Raw genomic sequence first — 22,990 nt, 5'->3', positions numbered from 1 at the left:
ATTTTTAGAAGAGAAAGGTGCAGTTTGGCTATATACGAATATCTAATTGGGGCGTCCATCAAGTCGAGGATGGTTGTTTGCTCATAGAAACGTAGTGAAGCCACTGGTGCAGGGGACTTTGATTGGTTCGGCATTGATTCCTTTTAAAGAAAGGCAATTGACAGCCTGAAGACAAGAAAAGGCGAATACTATCTGGTAATGAATGTGTACATAGTTCAGTTAGTCTGTTATCTTCGAGATTCAAGAGAACGGCTTGAAAAATTACTGTTGCGATTGTTAAATGCTTAAAAACCTGAGACATACAATCCCATGTTAGTAGGCTTTTCAGATGATTGTTCAGTTGATCGTTCAAAAGACTACTTGGGCGACTGCTTTGATGACTGCTAAATAGGGTGGTCAGGTTGAGGTGCAGATCTCTATACTCCAGGTGTCAAACCTGACTGAAAATTGGACAGTGAGCCCTGGCCACTATACCCTTCAGTAGTTTGTCTTTTTTTGTTCATCCTACTTATTACCAGTTATTTTGAATAGACAGGTTTGTCTTCATATCTCCTTCTATCTGTTTGCAGAATTGACAAGGAAGACAAACCTGTCGATTCGAAATATTCTAATAATAAGTATATGAGGTTCTTATCTAGTTCAACATGAGCTTCGTATCGGTTTTTCTTGCAAGATGTCGCCACAAGCTTGTTTTATGAACAACGGTCGAAGGACCCTCCGCCCAAACCTCCTGAAGCAGGCGAATACCAGTACTCATAGATCCAATTGCATTCGGTTCGACTTGTGCATACCAGATTTTGAATCGTTTCTGAAGAAGAGGATCAAAGGCTTCACTTGCTGCAATGAAGGCCGGCCAATATAGAGGAGACGCTGAAACCTGCCACTCGGCCTTGATACGTTCGACAGCTTCGATACAGTCCATCACCTCCGAGACAAAGGGCTTCAGATAGCGACATCCTAGTAATCTGATATTCTGCGCGAAGAAAATTATTATGGCTTTGTGGAAAGCCTGGGTCATGTTATGAATGATATTAGGATTTGCCACAGGGCCAGAGATGACATCCACGGGTGTGGGGTCCGCATGCCAGTCCATGATGCTCGTTTCCAGAGCATCACATCTATCTGCCAGCGGAGCGGGAATTTGTGTATCTCCAGACTTTTCCCGGGCGTCGAAAACCTCATTGATGAGCTTGGTCGTCTGAGCCAAAAAGATCAGCAGAGTTTTTGGTATGGCATATATGTTTTCATAGGTGCCCGCCTGCTTAAGATCATAGGAGCTAGTAAATGGTGATGTTGCAATTTCGGTGGTATTAATGAACTCAGATGCATCGGATGGAGACGACGGGGACACCGCGTGCCATCTCTGTGGGGGGGATGTCGAAGCCGAAGGAGTGTGGATTGCTGTACTGTCGTAGATAGTCTTCAGGAAGAAGTAAATCCGATGTAGAGCATGTGCTTTGTTTGAGTAATGAGATTTCCATTTCGCGGTCTCCATAATTAGCCTAGAAGCACCCTCTAGGTGAAGACCGCAGCATGAAGTATCTCCCGACATTATCTACGAAACATGCAGATTAGCATCTTCCGTCTCAGGCCATGAGAGGTACAAAAAAACTCACATTTATGGAAACCATGGATAGCATAGTCGCCAAGAACTCCTTGTACTTTGGCCGTTCTTGGGATTCGAACCTTGCGTTAACCGACTCATTCAACAGATTCAGGGCAGTACCATGATAATGCATAGCCTCCTTTTCCCATTTAGTGGCTTCTTCTATCTGAGAACGAGACCTCATGTGCTTTGATAAGTAGAAAGCACTGATAGACAGCAATGTGTTCCTCAAGGCCGATCTTATTTGTGAGGTAGAGCCGTGGACTGCCATTTCGCCAGCACTTTGAAGCACTCGGGGCAGATGAAAAGTCTTCCAAGGGCTCTTGGGGCTATACAGAACGGGAAATATGTGGACCACCCTCGTTGTATAGTAGTGCATCAACAACCGCTCATTGCTGGTGAGCATTACCGGAGAAAGCGATCGTGGAATGACGGGACTAAGATCCATGCTGCCAAAACTGTGCCGGGGGCTCTTATTTCCATCATTGTTTTGAAAGGCGAAGTTGCTAATCTGACTCAATTGTACCAGGTCCAAGTTTTGGTCGCCAGGTGTGAGGTCGAGAGTCTGTTCAAAGGGGTGAATGAAAGGACGATCGACTGCGTATAGCTGTTCCATGAAAGGAGGATCGGTCGACGGAGCTAGGGTTTCAGTACCCGGCTGACAAGCTTCGGATATTCCGCCGAAGCTGATATTTTGGGCATCGCGCGATGGTGTGTGAGAGCGAACGACGCCTTGCACAGGAGCAGGAGCTCGAGCGACAGCTGGCTGTTCATGGTGCAATTCATGATATCCAGCTTTTGTTGAGTCAAAAACGCCAAAACCCCCAATGAAGCTTGAGGATGTATTCTCGGTGCCCTGCCCACTGAGATGCCCCGGATTGAGCGCATCGATGGCGACTAAGATCTCATCCACTTGACAGGAAAGAGGTGGGTCTTAATTATTAGCTGCGCGGTCCGGAAACAATTCTCTTCATTGAGACCCAGGAGAACAAGGGACACTCACCAGAGATAATTCGGCTTCTGAAAGATCTGATCGGATGTGACAGTGAAGGATCATTCGATAATGATTGGCGATGGCCCTCTAGGCCAGTATCGGGGACCATCCAGTGAAGGCGGACGTCATAGCCCTCACAGGACACGCCTTTCTGGATGCATTGCTTGCAAGCCGGGTGTCGCTCATCGCATTTCACCTTGCGTGCTCGACAGGTCCAACATCCTGTGAATGTTTTGTTGTGTTTGCGCGGCCGGGTGGCTGATTGGAGGGAATGAACAGGCATCGATACCGGCCGGTGAAGGAGTGACGGGTCAAGCTCGGCCGATGGGTTAGCAAGATCAGATAGGGTTCTAAGAAGAAGAAGAAGAAGAAGAAGGAAAGAGAAAGCGAGAGCCAATACCTTTGTGTCCAAGTATGAGAAGAACGCAGGCTGAAATGAGGGGAAGTGGAGTCGCTCAGCGGGGGCGCAATCGACCAAGCCAAATGACGAGGGTCTGATTTGAGGTGTTTTATCTCCACTATCTTGGGGTATCTAAGGTTAAAGCATAGCGGCCCTCAAGTACTGGCACTTACTATGAATAGATTTTCTGGAACCTTCTTGGAAAGAACGACATTGAACTAGCAGGTTCTGTATTCTTGTATTCCGACTAGCTCAATGCCCTAGTGTGGCTCCAAATCTTTTCTCCGAATCTTTTCTAGAGCCAGAACTCTCTACGATACTGTCTTGTCGATGCCGTAGGTCTATCCATTGCGTTGAGTTCAATTCAAGTGCGGCGTAAGGCAATGACAGGCAAGATCTTACATTACCTTTGAATTGGAAGCTCTTCCTCACCTGCGTGGTTCAATAATCTAAACTAATGCTGTTGATAAATGCGCCCATCGTGTATATAAATGCATCCGAGTCGTAGAGAGATAGTAGAAATGTAATGCTCGACGGGTATAACAGATATTTCATTCAAATTATCAAAACTAGAGTGATGCTCTGTGAACTACGTTGAGATTACCCTTCATGACCGTTTTCACGTTGAGATAGACCCTGATGCCGTACTTGTTTCCCTCTCGACCAAGTCCAGAATGCTTGATACCAACCAAAACTAAAGCATTGTTAGCAATTTGAAATGTCAACCTATGAACAAATAAATCCAATTTACGGAGCGGGTGCGTCGGCCATGACACCCGTGTTGACGGCAACCATTCCAAAAAAGCCGCTTTTCACCCGGGAGGCACGATCGACATCCTGCATAAAGATATAAGATGCAAGCAAGTCCCACGTCGCAATAGTTGGCGATGTTGATGGCTTATTTTTCGGTATCAAAGGAAAATGTCGGTGCTATGGGACCGAAGATCCTCCTCTTGCATTATTCGGATGCTGGAGGTGACGTTTGTTAGATTTGTGGGCTCGATAAAATCCGAGCCTATATCATCAATTGTAGGGTTAGCAGCCACGCGGATACTTGTAGGTTATCAAAGGTTTTGGATATCGCGTCAAAGCATGACATACCAATGTTGTTGCGTCCTCCCTCCGGCCTCAATTGTAGCTCACGACTTTACGGCATCTGGAATTAGGCCCTCGACAGGATCGGCAGCGGCAGCGGCAGCAGTGACAAGTGGACCGTGAGGCGTGATGATGTCAAACCCAGGCCCTGCTCGGAATCCAGCCACGATAGTCTTGATATTTCGAACAAACTTATTGTAAATTCTCTTTTGCACAAAAATACGATTAGAACAGACACACGTCTGTCCCGACGACTTAACCTTGCTTGCAATTGCACCTACAACCGCAAGATCAAGGTCTGCGTCATCAAAGACAATGAAAGGGCATTCCCACCCAGTTCGAGGCTGAGTTTCTTGAGTGTGTTGCTGGAGTGATTCATCAGAATTTTTCCGACACGATTTGGGCCCGTGAAGGAGATCTTGCGAACAGTGTCAGGTGGACAGCGCTTGACCGATCTCGGCGGTATTCTCCAGGGCGGAGATACTGTTGACGGCTCCCTTAGGGATATCTACTCTTTCTCCGAAAATCAAGAGAGCATTGGATGTGAATGGGGTTCTCGCCTGCTGTTTTGACGACCGCCGTACAGCCTACTGCAAGAGCAGGACCGAGCTAGAGAGTGATCATCGCGGCGGGAAAGTTCCACCTGAGTATTCAGATCGCTTAAACAGAGAATAGAGGAGCCCATAGCTGTTACATACGGTGTAATGAGGCCAACACAACGCCGATGGGCGCTGTGAGGACGGACACTTGGAAACCAGGCTGGCTGTGAGGAATTACATCTCCATAGGCACGAGGAGCTTCTTTAGCAAACCATTTGAGAAAGCTGGCAGCAAAGAGGACTTCCCTTCTAGTGTCAGGTCCTGTCTTCCCATTTCCCCATGTAATCAATGTGGCCAAGTCCTCCTTGTTATCTATCACCAACTCATACTATCGTCACAGAATTCCGCGACTGGTCCTGTCCAGTGCGCGAGCGCCAGGCAGGAAGCGCACGACCTGCCTGGCGAATCGCTGTCTTTGCATCTTGCGTACCGGATTCTGGGCTTGATCCGATTAGAGCACCACTAGCAGGATCTAAAACAGGAGGTAGGTTGGTATGTGAATTACAGATGGCTGTATATGCCTCTTACCTTAGACTTTGAACTCCTTGCCAGATGACGAGTTAAACCATTGACCCTCGATATAGTTCTTGTTGGCAAAGAGTGACTGGTCGCTGAGCTTTGGTACTGAGGAGGCCATTGTGTTGAATCTGCCTTATCAGAATAGAAATCCTATCATGGTACTTGTTCCGATCCTCGGTAGGCTAGATCTGGACCGCCGTTATTATAAACAATTTTCTTTTCGACGAGCATGTTTCAAGCCAATCATCGCAGCAATGAATCACGATCCTCCATTGCTGGTATTTTCCAGATGACTTCAGCTGCGTCGCTGCAGAGGAGTGGAATGTGTCCCCGCCAGGTAGGTGACTGCGGGCATGATCCTCGGGTCCACAGTATCATTCTGGTTCTGGAGAGATAAAGCGAGTGTTGTCAGACGGATGCAGGAGCTTCGGGAAGGCAATGGCGGAGATATGCCCGCTGGGGCTGTCGCTCACTCGGAGGGGGTTGTCGGCTGCGAGGAAAGGCTGAGCGGGAGCAACCCCACCCGACGACAGTGGACCTTACCCAACATTAGCATCCACCTCCCTCAGGGTACTTCGAGCCCCGCTTGGAGCAGGTGGAGAACAGCAGCTCATTCAGACTCGACTGTAGGATCTACATCGAACCACGATAGACAGTCCAGGCATGTCAGCGGCCAATGGGCCAATTGGTACGCCAGGCCAAAGTAGCAGACAGACATGCATCCACTTATATAAAAACAGCCCTTGGAAGCCGCATATACTCCGCCCCAGCCTTCGGACCAAATTGCAATTGCCTCCTCTCTGTCTTGCGAGATCAAATTAGCTGTCACAGAATGCCAAAAACCATCGAGACTGTGAACCTATCCCACACCTACGGCCTCTACCACGGACCAGCAACGATCTCCAGCGGAAAGGTTCTCCACATCTCCGGTCAGCCTGGAAACACCAAGGAAGGACATGTCCCCAAGGACTATGAGTCTCAGATTCACCTCTGTCTTTTCAACCTGCGTAAGCTGATTATCGCTGCCGGGGCCAACATTAAAGACATCGCCAAGCTCAACGTCTACATCGTCGACTATGATGCCAAGAACCGCAAGCATGTGCGTCCAATCCAACGGTTTTATGGAGAGCACCGACCGGCCCAGACCCTCATCCCCGTGCCCAAGCTAGCAGTCCCCGACTGGCTGATTGAGATCGACGCCATCATCGCCCTTCCCGAACGACCTCCGATTCCTCCAGCCTTCCCTGCCGCGACAGAAAGTGCTGATGTTGTGATCATAGGGGCTGGACTTGCCGGACTTTCTGCGGCACTCGAAGTAATTCGATCGGGTCTTTCATGTGTTATACTGGAGGCTCGAGATCGTGTTGGTGGAAAGACGTGGAGCCAGCAAACCTCTGACGGAAGGGGTGTCATCGATGTCGGTGCTGCGTGGATCAACGACACAAATCAGAGCAGAATCTGGACAATTGCAAAGCGGTATGGCGCTGAGATCATCGTGCAAAACACCCAGGGAAAAGCGATTCTGGAGAACTACGATGGGGAAGTTTCCTCGTTCGGATATGGTGAGGTGCCGAATGTAAGTGCTTGCCTGTACTCTCCAAAGTATTCTAGGTAGATACTGACTGCATTTGCGATGACTAGTTCGATGAAGCGACACGGAAGAATGTTACAGAAATTCGGGACATGTGTGAGGCTGAATGCCAGGAGCTGGATACTTGGCGCCCCCAGAACACCTGTCTTGACGCCCTGACCTTCGAAGCCTATATCCGTTCCCGAGGGGCCAGCGAAGCAGCAATGGGCACTGCAACTGTGTGGACACGCGCGATGCTGGGTGTTGAGCCTTCCGAAATCTCCGCACTTTATTTCCTGAATTACTGCAAGTCTGGTGGTGGCCTTCTCAACATGCGATCAGACCGCAAAGATGGTGGTCAGTATCTTCGGGTCCGCGGAGGAACGCAGACTCTATCCAAGGGTCTTGCCTCGTCTCTCCCGGAGGGAGTCCTCCATCTCGACAGTCCAGTCCAGTCAATCGTGCAAGAGCAGGATCGGTCCATTAAGGTCCAGGCTGGTGGCATTGTCTATTCTGCAGCCAAGGTGATCACGACCGTCCCTGGTCCAGCTCTCAAGAACATTTCGTTCTACCCGCCACTTCCTCCTGCTAAGCGGGCATGGACTGAATCACTCTACTATGGATACTATACCAAGGCTATGATGGAATTTAAATCCCCTTTCTGGGTTGAACGCGGATTCTGCGGTCTGGCCAATTCATTCATCGGCCCGGCAGGCGTTATCCGGGATAGTTGCATCCCCCAGGATAATAAGTACGTTCTAACCTGTTTTATGGGTGGTGAATCTGGTCGTGCCTGGGCCACCTTGTCGACACCCGGGCGTGAGAAAGCTCTTCTAAAGCAAATTAGCAAGCTCTACGGTGTCGCAAACGTGGAAGAGCAGTTCTTGAGGATGACTGCCCATGAGTGGGTTCACGACGAGTACGCGGGCCTGGGTTGTCCTTGCACTACTCTACCACCGGGTATTCTTGATACTCTCGGTGGTGATGGCCTCCGTTCGCCGGTTGGAAACTTGCACTTTGCTGGTACAGAGACTGCTGGGGAGTGGAAAGGCTATATGGAGGGGGCGGTTCGTAGTGGTGAGCGAGCGGCTGCGGAGGTTGTTAAGGACCTCCAGGCGCCCATCACTGCCCGACTTTGATTTTATTGAAGTTTGAAAATTTTGCAATAATGTTACAAGCTAGACATCGGATACAAAAGTGTTGCCAATTTGAGGTGTAGATAGCAAGAATAAAGATCGCTACTGGATTACATTTCCACAGGACTACTTGACCCAGACTCATACAAAGATGTAGGTTCCAGATTTGCATTCTCTTCCTAAGTCACGAAACTAGTAATCTCAATTGCGTTGGCCCTTATTGACTATATCGCATCACATATTTTACGACACTGATCAGCACTGGTCGCACTCTGACTTCGCTCCACTATGTTCTTGGACGGCGCACTCCAACAAGTCGGGGGATCGGAGATGGGGTAGTGGGACGGCGATAAGGCTACGGCAGGCCGGCCCTAGTCCGCAGAGGGCAGTCAATTCCGACGAGGAATCAGAGAGCGAAAGTGGATCAGTCCAGTCGTCCCTCTGGACGTGCATGGCGGGGCATACCTAATCACCGAGATCGATCACCTCGGCTACGCTGAGAGCTCCCGAGCGTTTCGTACTGGAGAGGCAGGTATCCTCGAGAGCTTCCAGCGAGATCGGTAGAGCTATATGTGTAGAGCTATATGAACTGCCTCGCCGGCCGAAATTGAATTTCAACCATCACCTGTCCGCCTAACCCTCATTTCCATCGCGTCACTCACAGTCAAACATGGATTCACAGTCCAGCATGGAAAAGGCCAGGGTCCTGGTCGTCGGTACGGGCGGTATCGGCACAGTCTCGGCCTACTCCTTGGAGAAGGGTGGCCAGGCCAAGGTGACAGCTGTGATGCGCTCAAACTATACCGCCGCCGTCGAGAATGGCATTGATATCGACTCGGTTCAATACGGCCAGGTCAAGGCCTGGAAGCCAACAGCCAGTGCGTTCCCATGTGTGCATTATTCGATTTCCGCTAACTCTGCTACAGTTGTAAATGCCGTCCCCGACGTATCCAAGGGCGATGTCCCATCCTTCGACTACATCATCGTGACAACCAAAAATATCCCCGATGTACCTCCCACGGTCGAAGACCTCATTGCCCCCGCCGTGACGCCCGAAAGGACCGCCATCGTCCTTTCTCAAAACGGCATTAACATCGAGAAGCCTCTCATCCCGCGCTTCCCCACCAACCCCCTGATTAGCAGTGTCGCATACACTGGCGCGACTGAAACTGCTCTCGCAAAAATATACCACGATGATGATGATTGTCAGAAGATTGGGGCTTTCGCAAACCCCCAAGTCCCGATGGAGGTGGCGGAAGGGGCAGCAAAGCGATACGTGCAAATGTACAACCCGGACGGCAAGCTTGATGTCCTTTATGTACCGGAAGTCGACAAGGTGCGGTGGCGCAAAATCGCATACAATGGTTCGATGAATCCGGTCGCCTCCATCTTGAGTATGGATGTTCCAACCATGAAAATGAGTCGTCATATCATCGACGACTTGATTGTACCTATCGTCGAGGAGGTTCGGGCTATTGCTGCAGCAAATGGAGTTACGCTCCAGCCCGATTTGATGTATGCAGTCACACACCAGGATCCAAATGATACGGGATTCAAGCCGAGTATGTGCCAGGACTTTGAAAAGAGAAATCTTATGGAGATTGAGAACCTTGTTGGCGAGCCAATACGCGAGGCGGAAAAGGCAGGCGTTCCTGCTCCGACGCTGAAGATTGTTTATGCTATTATGAAGGGGTTGCAGGCGAAGATTAAGGCGGAAAAGGGAATATGGAAGCCCGCATTTGAGCCTGGGAACCCATGGGAGTAGAGAAGCCGGCGTACTTTCTAAATTCTTCTTGGCAACATACGATTTCCCATAAGTTTTGCAATAAATCTGGCAATTTGATATGGTAGTGGCGGAGACAAGACACTCGAATACTTCAAGCAGTACAAAATATAATGAAGAGAAAGGGGGTATACCCAGCGCTGCTCATCAGTATACTCTGATAGAGTCTGAGCGGATAAGTCGAGCCTGCGCAATGTATTCAAGAGACAAGTCCAAACCCCCTAAGTCCTGGTTCTATTGATGGTTTATGGCACCGAGATCGACATATCAAGTAGTAATGTTGCTTTCCCAAACTCAGTAGAGGCCGACTCAATCACACGTTATTTCAGGAGGTTGCATCTACTATATCTACTAGCGACCAGGGCAGTGTGTACTCATTCTCATTGCGGGGAAGAGGAAGCGGCGCCTTCTGCCTAGCATAGCTTTCCCCACAGCTCTCGGTTTGTCTTTCCTCCAAGACTCGTAGCCCTGATACCCCTCCGTCTGGATAGGGACCTTTTCCATTATGGTATTGCTGATACAGGCTGACGACATGCTAACTTCCGTCGATCATGACTGTCTTTTAATTTTCAGAAGAGGGAAAAAGAAGCGAGCACAAGAGAAGCGGCATCATCGAGCGAGACCAGACTCCAGACGCTTGCCTTTCCAGATTACCGAACGCCCTTCATTTGAAATAGTCGAATTTCGCTATTTACGCACTTTTAACTGGCTTCGATAATTGTTTCTGAGTGTGGTGTGATGGTCTGATCTGATAATCGCCGTCCGAACATTTTCAAATTGACCACAAATAAATGATCTTCGATCTCAAGACACCCCGACAGCAACCTCTCCATCACAGTATTGATACAGAGATTACGATGAACCATGTCCCCCTGTGCCTCTCAAACCGTTGAATGCCAGCCTGAGGCAACGAAACAGTCTCTCGAAGCCGTCGACGAGAATACTGTCGAGCAAGCCCCCCAGGCCCTTGCCGTTGCCACAGGTGGCTACCTATTCCCAGGGATTCCCAAAATAAGCGACCCTTACAAGAAGCGACAATGGCAGCTCGAGCACATGGCTGGTGCATTTAGAGTGTTCGCTAGGAAGGGATTCACAGAAGGAACAAGTGGACACATCAGTGTTCGCGATAATATTGATACGAACACATTCTGGATTAATCCGTAAGTTCAATAATCCAAGGTTCGAGGAAAGACCAAGAAGAGGCATATAACTAATATTGACGAAGTATGGGAAAGCACTTCGGCATGCTGAAAGCAAGTGACATGGTGCATATCAACGAAGAAGGCCAGGTTATCGGTGGCAACAAGGTTGCCATCAACGCTGCTGGATTCATCATCCACAGCGCTATTCACCGTGCGCGTCCCGACGTCAACGCTGCATGCCATATGCACTCGCCTGCCGGAAAGGCCTGGGCGACATTTGGTCGGCCAGTTGATATCATCAACCAAGATTCTTGTAACTTCTACGGCACCCAGGCGGTATACAATGACTTTGGTGGTGTTGTCCTCGGCGCTGAAGAAGGGCAAAGGATTGTGGAGGCCCTTGGAGATAAGGGTAAGGTGATGTTCCTACAGAACCATGGTCTTCTGACTACTGGCGGGACTGTTGATGAGGCTGCGTTCCTCTTCACTTGTCTTGAGCGCACCTGTGAGGTTCAGCTCGTGGTTGAAGCTACTGGACTTAAGAAGAACTTTATCAGTGAGAAGGCAGCTAAACTTACCGCTGAGTCGAATGCCGACCCTGTAAGTTTTCTGTTTGATTTCCCTCAGAATGCAAACTTATAGCATATTTCTAGGAAGTACTTTACACCGAATTTCAGCCAGATTTCGAGTATGAAATATGGAAGTCTAACGGGGAATTGTGTAAGGGGGAGTAGAATACTGGTAGTAGGGGATTAGTCTCCGATTGTGTCCTTGTTACCGACTCTCATTAACAGGTTTCCTTCGCAATATCTATACTTAACGCTCTGTGTGGCCCACTCGAATAGGTCAAAGGATGCTTCCTGCTGAAACAACGAAGTCATATAGTGCCTTTTCTAATGAACAGTAAATAACCAAAACGAGTGCGAACTTGTGTTGAGCCGAAATGGGAAAGACTAATTGTGAAGATTTTCGAAGGTCATTTAGTGATTTGTAACTGTACGTCGGTGGACGTCGGTGGACGTAACTAATAGTGGTTTCAGCATACCCTGTCGGGCTATAATTCACACTATGCGATAGTAGATGAGCCTTGTATTTGTCTTTGAAAAACAATTCTAGTCCTTGATTAAGCAATGGTATTTTCTCTCGATAAATAGTAACTAAGAGCTGGAATTGTCTGCACATGCCAAGGGCCCCGTAGCTCCCCCAGCCTTGAGGGAGTTGATGATCGAAATAATTGAGCCGTAAGTGCCACCGACGGTCAAAAGCATTCCAACAACAATCAAGAGAACGTTCCAGCATGCCAGATAACCCATATCCAATTCTGTCAGTCGATTTCCAGTTGTCGTAAAACCACATGCAACCAGCTAACTGGTAAGCCAAAGTAAATCCCAAAGAGCGCCAATTAGAGAAACGAGACCATTAAAGACTGGAATTGCCTTTGCAAAGGAGGGATTGTTTGTGATCTTGTAGTCTGAGGACCATCCTGGTGGAGCAATTGACGGTCCGCCTTACGCGCCAACAGCAATAGTCACAATGAAGACTGGAGCGGTGTATTAGTATATGGTATGGATGCTAGAGGTAGGGGCTGAGTATGTACCGACCAGCTGAGAGAATGCAGGTCAGACCAATTCATGCTACCCAGGTCATCCGGGCTAGAGTGCGAATACTGCCAAAGCTGAATCCAATTATGGCAGATACAACGACAAAGACAGCGATGCAGGCAGCATGGTCTGAGACTGCGTTCAGGCCAATCGATATACCCAGGATGCCGGAACCGCCATTGAATATCCAATCTTTCAGAGATTACTATGATGTCTCTCAAAGACAGTGTGTATGAGCGGAATCACTTACAAAGCCAGAAGATAGCTTCATACAGCTCCCGTCCAGGTCTTCCAAACATCAACCCCGCTGCATCATCTATGCCGTACACCTCCTGGTGCTTCAGGTTGAAGATGCCGACCACGTAACTGGTCCAGATTGCTATTTCTGTCACCACACAGAGTAGAATGGACCCTGGCACCACCATTAGCGTATGAAAAACGGAAGTGATAGAAAGTCCAGGCCGATCTGGGTCTTGAGCATCAAGGCAGTGGTGCCCAGCCACCCAACCTGACATACAGTTGTCAAGCCCACGTTTCCCAGAAAGTACCAAGGAAAGGGTCAGATGAATCACACTGCGATACTTAGGCCCGTCTTGCGTGAGCTCGCCAAACACGGCATCATAGGCAGAGCTACCTTTCAAGTCTCCGGCTTGGACATTTGTAAACTGTGCAGGAGTCTCTTTGTGATACCCATCTCTGTCGAGACTTTCGTCGTCTTTTTGTCCATATTGATCGAGAAATCGAGACTTGAGTTTTAATATTCTTAGAATCTGGCTCCTCGTACGGAATCAAGGACCATTGGAATGGAATGCAGAGGCTTATAGCCTTCTCCAGACTGGGTGGCTTATCCGCCATCCCCGCAAAACAATCTGAACGCGGATTGCGATGATAGAGTTATAGTATCTCAACTTGCAAAGGGAGGTCGACGTTTAAGCTGCCATATTGCAGGCAAAGAGACGCATCAATACTTTTCCCATGGTTCACTGTGGCGATTCTGGCCAATCAGGACGGATTCCAGGAATGAAGCTTATCCTTCGAGCTGCTAACCCGTTCCGTTAATCTGCCTCGTTTCGGAATGCTCCCATGTGACTCGGAGGTCCTACGGATGAAGAAGGCTATCCCGATATCTTTGATCCTGGCAAATAGTACATTTGGGAAAGGATTAAACGAAAATAGAAGAAGGGATCTCGGCTTGGTTCCAAAACCCATGTCTTTTGGTACAGCACCTTGACTGCACCAGAGAGAGCATCTAATGTATGAGGTGCATTTTGGATTTTCAAAATAATGTGTTGTATGATAGGCCCTACCTAGGGAAAGCGCAGCAATGTGTTCTTGTCATGACATATTTCCACGCAGACACCGAATACATCACGACCGGCATGGATGTAACAATTGCGAACTTTGAAATCATGACAGAACCTCAGAAAACACTCGAAGAGTTTGTCCTGTATTTGGCCAAGCACCGCCCTTGATTCTATTCATCCTCCGCAGGCCGATCGAATGCTTGGTCTCGGTTGCAGCTACTCGATTTCATGAGATGAGCTGCCAAACAACCTTAAAAACCAGGCGATGATGCAGAGTTTAAGCTAGAGCATTTCTGATAAATCGCTCATCCTCATCAACCCAGTTATTCCTTGGAATTTTAGCATACTTTCCAGCAAGGTGGCTAATCCAAAGCCTCACTTTGACGCCTTCGGACCCTTTTCTTCAACTCTTGACAGAGTAGGGATATTATCTCAAAATCGTCAAACCTTTTCTGTACGGATAAAGTTGTCTGATTTCAACACCATTGTTGCAAACAAATGAACGATCAGAGCATTCAGACGTCGAAAGAATATCGACAAGATGATCTGGATGTCGTTGAATGGATGGCGACAACAATGAAGACACCTGCGAAATCAGTGGGAGTGGCGGAGAAGACAAGGAAGGCAGCAAGGAATCAAAGGACTGCACCGATGTATGCACGACATGCTTTGGAGAAAGAACGCCTCCAGGAAGAAGTCGGAACGCACCTTGCAGAGAGGCAAGTTGCAGGCCTGACAATTCAGGCCTGCAACGGGCCCACCCCGAGGTACCTTCGTCCATGTGGAGATTAGGTACGATAGGACGTACGCTCCCACAGCAACGCCAAGGGTGCATGGCGTGTCGAAGGAATAACAGTATATATCGAGGTTGCAGTGGCTCGAACTGTACTAGAATGGCATAGGGTGGGTAGAGTGTTGCGCGATGTAAGTGATGGGGGTGGGCGCTATCAGTGATCCTCAGGCAGGGGACCACATGTGCTGTCCTGTTTGCGCGAAAAGTATACAAGATACTCTCATCCTCTGCTCTGGGAGTCTGGGGTAGGGCGTACCGAGGGGTAACGACCACAGACCGCGTCCCAGGAGGACGCCGCCCACGTGGAGTCGTCAGGATTTGCCGTTTCCTCCCGTCTTCGAGGGAATGTATGGGACTGCAGGTATTGACTTCGCCTCCCGCACACTTCAATCTGACCTCGCAACCCCCCTAAGACCCGGGCCGCCCACCGGTGGCCAATAACACCGCGATGGCAAGATCCTCGGCGTCCTCGAGACGGTCCCCTGATTGCTCGACATCCCCAAGCGAAGGCCAAAGCTTCCGGACTCCGGTGGCCCGCACCCGTCACCGCTAATCGAATGAGGCGTGATACATCGCGGTCTGTCGTCTTTGCAATGGGGTGTCAGCTTTGGTGTGATGAAGAGGCTGCTCCGTCGCACCTGGCGGCTGGTCAAATCGACTCTGGCGAACGCCAGCGGGTCCAGCAACGCGCCGCAGATTAGCGGGCCCATTGTCACTGGCTCTGCCCCGACTGGCGGGCCCGCCGTTATCACTGAGCTTTCTGACTTTCGGATCCTTGTTCGCCCTCGCCGTGGCTCTTATGTAGCCTCCGAGACCGACCGATCCAGGGCTGCTCCAAGGATGCCCCATCTTCCCCTCTCTCCGAGTTTCCCTGAAAGTGAACTCCGGGAAACACCATCCTAGCATTCATCGCGATCCCGCTTCTTCCAATCTTCAGTATACCCCGACCCCATCGCTACGACGATCACTACTACGACCGTAGTTGCTGGGTGTTAGCGGCTCCCCCCGATCGCCCAGAGGACCCTCCCCCACACTTGCCAGCCTCACGTGCGACATGTAAACCGCGCGACAGCATCACCAGCCTCTTGCGGAGAACTGGATTTCTCGACGATTTCACGCCCCTCTGCGGAGGTGGTCCAACGTGGGCTCATGGCAACATCTACCACGGCCTCGCGAGGCCTGTACCCCCAGATCCTGCCCGAATACGAGTCGCGCGACCAGATCAATCCAACGTTGATGATGAGCTGGTGGGCCACGGCTTTCTCGCTGGCCATCATCATCGTCCGCCTCTGTGGCCGATATGTCCGCATCGAGAGGTTTTTTCCCGAAGACAAGATCATGATGATTAGCGTGATCCCACTGACCATTCGGATGGTGCTGGTGCATTTTGTCTTGATCTGGGGCACCAACAACAGCCAATTGGGCCATCTGACAACGGAGGAAATCTCGAGAAGGCAAATGGGAAGTAAATTGGTACTTGCGGCTCGAATCTTCTATGCCATCTTGTGAGACAACTCTCCCGACCGCCACCAATCAGTACCATGAATCCTGTTACTCACACATCGGCAGCATCTGGACAGCGAAACTCACCGTCTGCGAATTCCTGAAGCGTGTCACCGGAATGGTCTGGCGTCGGTCCATCGCCATATTCCTCCGCTTTATCCATTTCTTCCTCGTATCGACCCTCATCGCCGTCATCATTGCGACGCTGGCGGAATGCCAGCCTTTCGAGAATTACTGGCAGGTCATTCCCGACCCTGGTCCCAGATGTCGCAGCGGATATGCCAACCTCATCACAATGGGTACATGCGATGTCATTACAGATCTTCTTCTCATTGCCTTCCCTGTCCCAATTATCATGATGGCACACATTCCTCTCAAACGCAAGCTTGCTCTTGCCGTGCTTTTCTGCCTCTCCCTCATTCTCGTCGCCATCACCTGCTACCGCGTGCCGTCCGTCATCGAGCATTCCGGCTCACAACAGTATCGCTCCCTGATCGCATCATTCGAGATCCTCGCTGCGACGGCCGTCTCCAACATGCTTGTGATTGGCTCATTCGTTCGCGATCGCGGCGTCAAGAAGCTCAAGTACAAACGTGACCAAGGATCTGCCTCCGTTAGCGAAAGCATGGATACCAGTAATGTCCGTCGCAACACCGTCATGCAGCATCAATGGGGCAGTGATCGTGATCTCGCCGCAGACCTCGGCATCAGACTTGATCCCAAGCTATACTCGTCAGTTCCATCAGGGGCATTTCCGGTCCCCGTTCCTCCCGTCCCTCTCCTTGTCGCTCGCACAGGACCTCTTGACCCATCTTGGTCCTTCCACCAGGGCCGACCGTCAGACGATCACGCCTCGACGACAGACAGTCTCGACATCAAAGTTAGCCCACGCGAGTACATACAAACCAACCAGTCACCGCGCGAGAGAACTCCAACATCACCATCAACACTTTCATCACGTGCTGTCTCTTTCTTCGATGTCGGCGGCTTGCTGAACCACGAAGACGCCGATGTACAGCCCGATCCTCGCGTCCGTCCACACACCGTTGTCGCCACCAACCCTTCCTCTAACGGCATAGAAATGCAGCGACATCGTCGTGGGAGCCGCGCTTTCCTGGAAGATCTTGGTGTCATAGCACCTCGCACAACTCGTTCGGCTCTACCGAGAGCTTCCACCTCGCCAGCGGGGTCGAGTTCCATAACACATACCCTCCCCCCTTACCGAGTCTCCCCCGACGTCTCTCTTGATATCGGCGTTGAACTGCGCGATGTCAGCGGACTAATATCGAGACACGCCCCCTCGCACCCCCCTCCCCTCTCCTGACCCATGTCACCTAATACCCTTGACATGACCGAATACGAGAACCTTTGGCAACTCATCTGCGTCTATCTAAGACTATCAGCGTTTTGGCTTCTACGATTCTTGTATTATTTCATGCCTTCATACCCCTATTGTGCCCCATCATTCCGAACCTGTACTTTCCCCTAATTTGTTTAGCGCTGGCGTTGGAGGTGTTCACGAACTATTCGGCGGCCTTCACCAAGGCGGGTGAGATTTAGATGCTCACCCTGGCGCAGGATGTCTTTACCGTTTGACACTGTACATTTCCGTAATATGAGATAACCAGGAACATAAGTATTGATATATGCATTTCAAGCTGGATCCGCAAACACAACAGAGCAACCTAGATTATCTTTGGTAAAAGTCGCACAGATTTCTTTCTCCTCGTAGACTAATGAAACTCCGCCTGTACGCCACGCTGCCCACAACAAGAATGGGAATTGCTTTTTTCGTTTTGTGTTTGATGGGCAGGCAAAGAAAAAAGAAAACTCCGTGTCCTGATCCGGGCCCATTATCTCTCCCCCTCACGGAGGTGCTGCCTGCGCCCAGAGCAGTCGGGTGCGAGAAACAAAGAAGCGCATCGGAAAGGACTTAATGCGCAGTGGGGTATGGGTTCCCTCCGACCCCAATCAGTTTTATCGATGTGTGTTTTCGGACATGGACGAAGAGAAAGAGAACGTCAAGCGTACGGGCATAATGGCACCGCGTGCTGCTCGTAAAATGAATCATCGTGCCTTCTCAGATCACCCAGCGGTAAGAGGCGTAGCGACCAGCGGTCTCGGACTTGCGGATAATCTTCACAACCTGACCCCGGCGCAGACCCAGGTAACGCGACACGGGGTCGGAAACCTGCATGCGCGGCAGCTGCGACTCCTTGAGTCGATAACGCTCAAGCAGGCGGCTCTTCTCCTCGGGGCTGAGCAGGACGTGCTTAGGGACGAGCTCGTGGCGGGTGATGTTGACTAGCAAATCCTGTTCTTGGAAGTGCTCGCAGAAGCGGCCGGGGACACTGGAGAGGAGACGGACGGCGGAGGGGGAGATGGGGGTTTGTGTGATAAAGACACCGGTGTGAAAGTTGCTCTCGTCGACGATGTGGTTGAATTGGCGCACCTGCTTGGTACCGACGCCCGAGGCGTCGGGGCAGAAGTCGACATAGATGGTGCCGCAGTCCGCTTGGGGGTTCGGGTTCGACTTGCTGGGCAGTGGCGTGTACTTGACCTTCATGTCCTCGGTGGGCCGGGCCTGGATTTTCATCTTGCTGCGACTGTAGCGGAGACATGTGTAAGCTTGGGTAATATTTATTTTCAACATGGGTGATCAGGCCATTGGAGGATTGGCGAGCGTCGCGCATCGCGTTTCACGCTAATTATGCTCAAGGAAAAGAGATGGGAAGCTTAGGGAGCTCGGGGAATGCGCACTCAGGATATCCCATCGGGTCGGAGTATTTCATGCGAAAGACATCCAGAGAGATTGTCAGCTCCTCCTCGGACACCTCATAGCCCTAGAAGCACGCACATATTTGTCAGTCACAGTTGCGAAAGAGGAACTACCTGCCAAGCAGACAAGAATTTTAGTCGGGGTTAAACTGGGGATTGAAAAACTCACTCGGTCCGCGAGCATCTCATAGACGGTTCGGAAGGTGCGCCAAAGCCGAGTGGTCTCCTTCTCCGCCTCCTGGCTGTGCGCCGCGATATCGCCGTCCATGATTGATTCGGATGCAGGAGGTTGCGAAAGGGAGACGGCGAGAAGGGAATTCCAACAAGTTATAGGGCGGTGCCGGTGGGAGGAGCAGTGAAATGCGGGAGCAGTAGTGAATACCGAAAAATCGGCGGGAACATTCTGCCAGGCCACCACCACGTTTGGGAAAGCGGAGAAACCTCTCGAACCGTTTTTATTATTCGAAACATTTCCCCATCTCCCCTTTCCCCTCTTGGGCGCTTTCTCTTCTTCTTTCTCCCCTCCCACCCTTTCATTTCCTTGCGCAATTATTTTTTGCAATGGCTACCGACGCCCCCGTGGAGCCCCGGGTTAAGCCCACCAAGCCCGATGAGGACGCCTACAAGAAGAGCCTCGCTGAGGCCGAGAAGGAGCATACTGCTGTCCAGGAGAAGCTGGTAAGTTTCACTTCTCTCTCGGCCCCAATTGCGGGCTCGCATCATGGATGCGGCCCTGGCGACTGCCGGTCGACTTCCTCGGGCTCGACGACGTGGACGACCACGTCTCAAGTCTTCGACGATCTGTGACTAAGTCCGCGCAAATAGAACGAAATCGTGACCAAGATCCAAAATGCCACCCCGAACAACAAGGACAGCCCTGTTTCCAAGAAGCAGCAGGAGCTCCGCACCGAATTGGCCTCCATCCGCCAGAAACAGTCCGGCTTCAAGTCCTCCCGCACCAGCATCCAGGAGAAGATCAACGCCCTCGAATCCACCCTTAAGGCCCGCATTGCGGAGCAGAACAACTCCCGCGGCAAGATGGCCTTCAAGAATGTCGACGAGATCGACCGTGAAATCTCCCGCCTTGAAAAGCAAGTCGACTCTGGTACCCTCCGCCTCGTTGATGAGCGCAAGGCTCTCTCCGACATCTCGACCATGCGCAAGCAGCGCAAGGGCTTCGCCGCTTTGGAGGACTCCCAGAAGGGCATCAACGACCTGAAGGCTCAGATTTCCGAGGTCCGTAAGACCCTCGACAACCCCGAGGCCAAGGCCCTCAGCGACCGCTACTCTGTGATCCAGAAGGAGCTCGATGCCATCAAGGCCGAGCAGGACGGCGTTTACAAGAACCTCAACTCCCTCCGCGATGAGCGCACCAAGCTGCGCAACGAGAAGCAGGAGAAGTACCTCGCTATCAAGACTATCAAGGACAACCACTTCAGTGCCCGCCGTGCCTACAAGCAGTACGAAGATGAGGCCTGGCGTGTGCGCCGTGAACGCCAGCAGGCCGAGCGTGATGCCTACGAGCGCGAGAAGCGCAAGAAGGTTGCCGACAAGAAACTCGAGGAGGCTTCTGCCCCCGCTTACGCCGACGAGATCCTCACTGCTCAGGGTCTGATCCGCCACTTCGACCCCGCCTACAACTTTACTTCCCTTGGCCTTGATGACAAGAAGCAGGAAGGCGCCAACTTCCGTGCTGGTGTTGGCCGTACCGTTGACGACTCCGGTATCAAGGGCATGAAGGTCGTCAAGAAGGAAGACGAGGACTACTTCGCCCCGGCCGCTACCAAGAAGGGCAAGAAGGGCAAGAAGGGTGGTGCCGCCGCTACGGAGACCAAATTCAACATGAACGTTGGCATCATCGAGGACTTCGCCAAGGTGAAGATCGATCCTCCTATGAACCAGTCGGATGTTCCCGCCGTGGTTGAGAAGCTCGCCGCCAAGATCGGCGAGTGGAAGAAGAACCAGGCCTCCAAGACGGAGGAGGTAAGTTACAACCCTTCATTTCCTCTCGCCATTCTCAGCAGTCTTTAACATCCCTCCCCCACTCAGAACATCCAGAAGGCCAAGGCGGAGATCACCCGCCTTGAGGAAGAGGAGGCGAAGATCGACGCCTCTGGCCGCGCTACCGACGCGGGCAAGAAGCCCGCGAAGGCCAATGGCGCTCCGACCGCCGGGGCCGAGCTCGCCCAGGAGAAGGACGGTGCGGCCGATGCGGCCGACGAGCTGAAGAAGTCGTCGTTGGAGGACGCCGCCTAGATGGCGGGCGTCGGTGATTTTTTTCCTCCTAAAATATGTGAACGGAAAGTGACGGAATTTGACTTTCCTACCATACATAACAACCTGTGCAGCGTAGCATTTGCCTAGCCTTCTCACTTTCTGCCTTCACTATTTATCTAGCACATGTACATTTAATCTGAGTTGCATACCCTAGGGTACATGGACGGTGATCCCAAAAGTCTAAATCAATATCTCAATTCTGGTGACCAGACTACATCTGTGGAGGCGCATACTAGCAATTGGGAGGAGTATGCTTCGATTTCCGGATTAGGCAAGACCTTGCTTTTGAATTTACTCGCTTGAAATCATTTCCGCATATTTGTACCTGGCTTTGCTCTGTCAACTATACGTGGGCCATAGAGAGATTTACCGAGCCATTACATAGCCACCGTACTTTCATTCAAACGTTTGTTTATCGTGAGCCATTGAAGGTGTCGGGAAATTCATGCGCCGGAGAAAGAAAAGGGCCAAACCCTCGTATTCGAGTCAATACTGAAAGACCATGACCGCCAATTTAACCGGAACGCCATTAATATCCACAGTTCACTCCGCCACGTCGCTCTTCGAATCCACATCACCTTGATGGGCACTATCCCCCAAGTTAGCAGAAGATAAATTCTACAAGACAAGGAATTACTCACAACCAAGCATGGGTCTTCGTTCCCGGAACCACGTATAGTCCCCAGAACGGTTCCCTCCCCTGGCGATGTTATCAAGTCTCAGTACATAGCGGGCCCCCCATGATATGCGTTGTACTCACGCAGTGATAAAGCTTGATATGCGAGCGAATTCGAACTCCCATGCCAACCTGTTCAGAGTTGGCTCCCGGATCGATCTTCCTGTAAAACATTGTTAGCTAATGTGATTTCTCCATTTTGATCAACGCTACTTACGGTCGGTATTCGCACAGTGGGCATAGCAAAGCACAGCGAGGAATTGCCTAAAATGGTGAATGATCAGTACGAGAGGCTCTGTGATCAGGGAATTGTAGTGTCTCACAATTGGACCAGTTCGTGGGAAGACATTGTATCGACGGTCATATTGGTGGTCGGGGCAGCGACAAATCCATTTGGACCTGTATTCATGAGTCTCAAGTCCGACTATGCCCGTCACGTGCATGATCCATGCATACTGAAGCTTCTGGTCCTCCTCCTTCGGATAGAATGAGTCTCGCTCCGAGCTGGCACCACTCTCCGCTTTGACCGGCATTGGTGTTGGGAGCTTAGGAAGGCCTGGGATATGAGGGAATTTGTCGGCGAGTGGCTGCTCGGGGGTGGCAGGGCGTGGGGCGATGGAGCGTGGATTGACTCGACTTGGCGTGTCGGGGCGCGAGATATCGGAGCATGTGCTGTCGGGCGATGTCGCTGGAGACGGAGTTCCACCGCGGAGCTCGGGCGACTCGAAGAGCGACTCGCAGTGCTGGAGAAGCTCTAGATAAAGCTGTCGTTGATCGGGGGTAAGAGGTTCGAGAGCTGATGGCTCAGACGGGGGACTATCTGCGTCAGGCATGGTGTGTTGAGGATTTGATGATCTTGATCGGACTGGTTGAGGAGGTAAAAATGTTGTTAGAGGCAAGGACGACTTATGTTGAAATGAGTACATTCATTATCGCTGGCCTGTGGTTCGGAATGAGCACGTGCAATATTGATGGAAATGAGAGGAAGAAATGGGAATTGAGAGAAGCGAGTTCAGCTGCAGTGAATCGTTGCTCTCTATCAAAAGATGCGATACCTGGAAGCACATGTCGACGAACATCTTGTGCCAGCTTGCAACAGGATTAATTGCGTGTCCTAGCAACCATGATTTCCCCAGGAAAGTTGACACTCTACTAGTATCCAGCCTTGAACGAAACTGAAGGTATCGAATATCTTTGAATGGAATCATTCGACT

At 50.8% G+C, this 22,990-nt stretch overlaps 10 protein-coding genes across 10 annotated transcripts; 5 read left to right on the top strand and 5 right to left on the bottom strand.

The window, feature by feature from the left end:
- Nucleotides 1–634: 634 nt before the first annotated feature.
- On the bottom strand, nt 635–2,916 carry N7532_011372 (Zn(II)2Cys6 transcription factor; the record flags this gene model as incomplete). The annotated part of the gene is made up of 3 exons (XM_056623863.1): nt 635–1,555; nt 1,617–2,518; nt 2,610–2,916. Coding segments are annotated over 3 exons (2,130 nt in total), but the record flags the coding sequence as incomplete, so codon positions are not given.
- A 2,101-nt stretch (nt 2,917–5,017) lies between these two features.
- Nucleotides 5,018–5,331, bottom strand: N7532_011371 (Aldehyde/histidinol dehydrogenase; the record flags this gene model as incomplete). The annotated part of the gene is made up of 2 exons (XM_056623862.1): nt 5,018–5,166; nt 5,268–5,331. The coding sequence occupies 2 exons, from the start codon at nt 5,329–5,331 to the stop codon at nt 5,018–5,020; spliced, it is 213 nt and encodes a 70-aa protein (XP_056468850.1).
- Nucleotides 5,332–6,045: 714 nt separating this feature from the next.
- N7532_011370 (putative flavin-containing amine oxidase) lies at nt 6,046–7,922 on the top strand (the record flags this gene model as incomplete). The annotated part of the gene is made up of 2 exons (XM_056623861.1): nt 6,046–6,789; nt 6,855–7,922. 2 exons carry the CDS (start codon nt 6,046–6,048, stop codon nt 7,920–7,922), a joined length of 1,812 nt encoding a protein of 603 aa, XP_056468849.1.
- Nucleotides 7,923–8,589: 667 nt separating this feature from the next.
- Nucleotides 8,590–9,684, top strand: N7532_011369 (ketopantoate reductase family protein; the record flags this gene model as incomplete). The annotated part of the gene is made up of 2 exons (XM_056623860.1): nt 8,590–8,797; nt 8,846–9,684. 2 exons carry the CDS (start codon nt 8,590–8,592, stop codon nt 9,682–9,684), a joined length of 1,047 nt encoding a protein of 348 aa, XP_056468848.1.
- Nucleotides 9,685–10,566: 882 nt separating this feature from the next.
- Nucleotides 10,567–11,563, top strand: N7532_011368 (uncharacterized protein; the record flags this gene model as incomplete). Its single annotated transcript, XM_056623859.1, has 3 exons — nt 10,567–10,862; nt 10,928–11,444; nt 11,498–11,563. Coding segments are annotated over 3 exons (879 nt in total), but the record flags the coding sequence as incomplete, so codon positions are not given.
- Nucleotides 11,564–12,001: 438 nt separating this feature from the next.
- N7532_011367 (Amino acid transporter transmembrane) lies at nt 12,002–13,244 on the bottom strand (the record flags this gene model as incomplete). Its single annotated transcript, XM_056623858.1, has 4 exons — nt 12,002–12,208; nt 12,483–12,637; nt 12,696–13,191; nt 13,230–13,244. 4 exons carry the CDS (start codon nt 13,242–13,244, stop codon nt 12,002–12,004), a joined length of 873 nt encoding a protein of 290 aa, XP_056468846.1.
- A 2,447-nt stretch (nt 13,245–15,691) lies between these two features.
- Nucleotides 15,692–17,369, top strand: N7532_011366 (putative integral membrane protein Pth11-like; the record flags this gene model as incomplete). Its single annotated transcript, XM_056623857.1, has 2 exons — nt 15,692–16,047; nt 16,112–17,369. 2 exons carry the CDS (start codon nt 15,692–15,694, stop codon nt 17,367–17,369), a joined length of 1,614 nt encoding a protein of 537 aa, XP_056468845.1.
- A 756-nt stretch (nt 17,370–18,125) lies between these two features.
- On the bottom strand, nt 18,126–19,091 carry N7532_011365 (DNA-directed RNA polymerase core subunit RPB5; the record flags this gene model as incomplete). The annotated part of the gene is made up of 3 exons (XM_056623856.1): nt 18,126–18,651; nt 18,806–18,888; nt 18,993–19,091. 3 exons carry the CDS (start codon nt 19,089–19,091, stop codon nt 18,126–18,128), a joined length of 708 nt encoding a protein of 235 aa, XP_056468844.1.
- A 293-nt stretch (nt 19,092–19,384) lies between these two features.
- Nucleotides 19,385–21,079, top strand: bfr1 (putative nuclear segregation protein (Bfr1); the record flags this gene model as incomplete). The annotated part of the gene is made up of 3 exons (XM_056623855.1): nt 19,385–19,501; nt 19,649–20,806; nt 20,873–21,079. The coding sequence occupies 3 exons, from the start codon at nt 19,385–19,387 to the stop codon at nt 21,077–21,079; spliced, it is 1,482 nt and encodes a 493-aa protein (XP_056468843.1).
- Nucleotides 21,080–21,674: 595 nt separating this feature from the next.
- N7532_011363 (uncharacterized protein) lies at nt 21,675–22,609 on the bottom strand (the record flags this gene model as incomplete). The annotated part of the gene is made up of 3 exons (XM_056623854.1): nt 21,675–21,689; nt 21,861–21,939; nt 22,233–22,609. 3 exons carry the CDS (start codon nt 22,607–22,609, stop codon nt 21,675–21,677), a joined length of 471 nt encoding a protein of 156 aa, XP_056468842.1.
- Nucleotides 22,610–22,990: the final 381 nt, after the last annotated feature.

Source organism: Penicillium argentinense (assembly GCF_028826775.1).
Source record: "Penicillium argentinense strain IBT 30761 chromosome Unknown utg000011l_segment0_segment0, whole genome shotgun sequence".
Taxonomy (NCBI): Eukaryota; Fungi; Ascomycota; class Eurotiomycetes; order Eurotiales; family Aspergillaceae; genus Penicillium; species Penicillium argentinense.
This window is presented reverse-complemented; position numbering and strand designations above follow the sequence as displayed.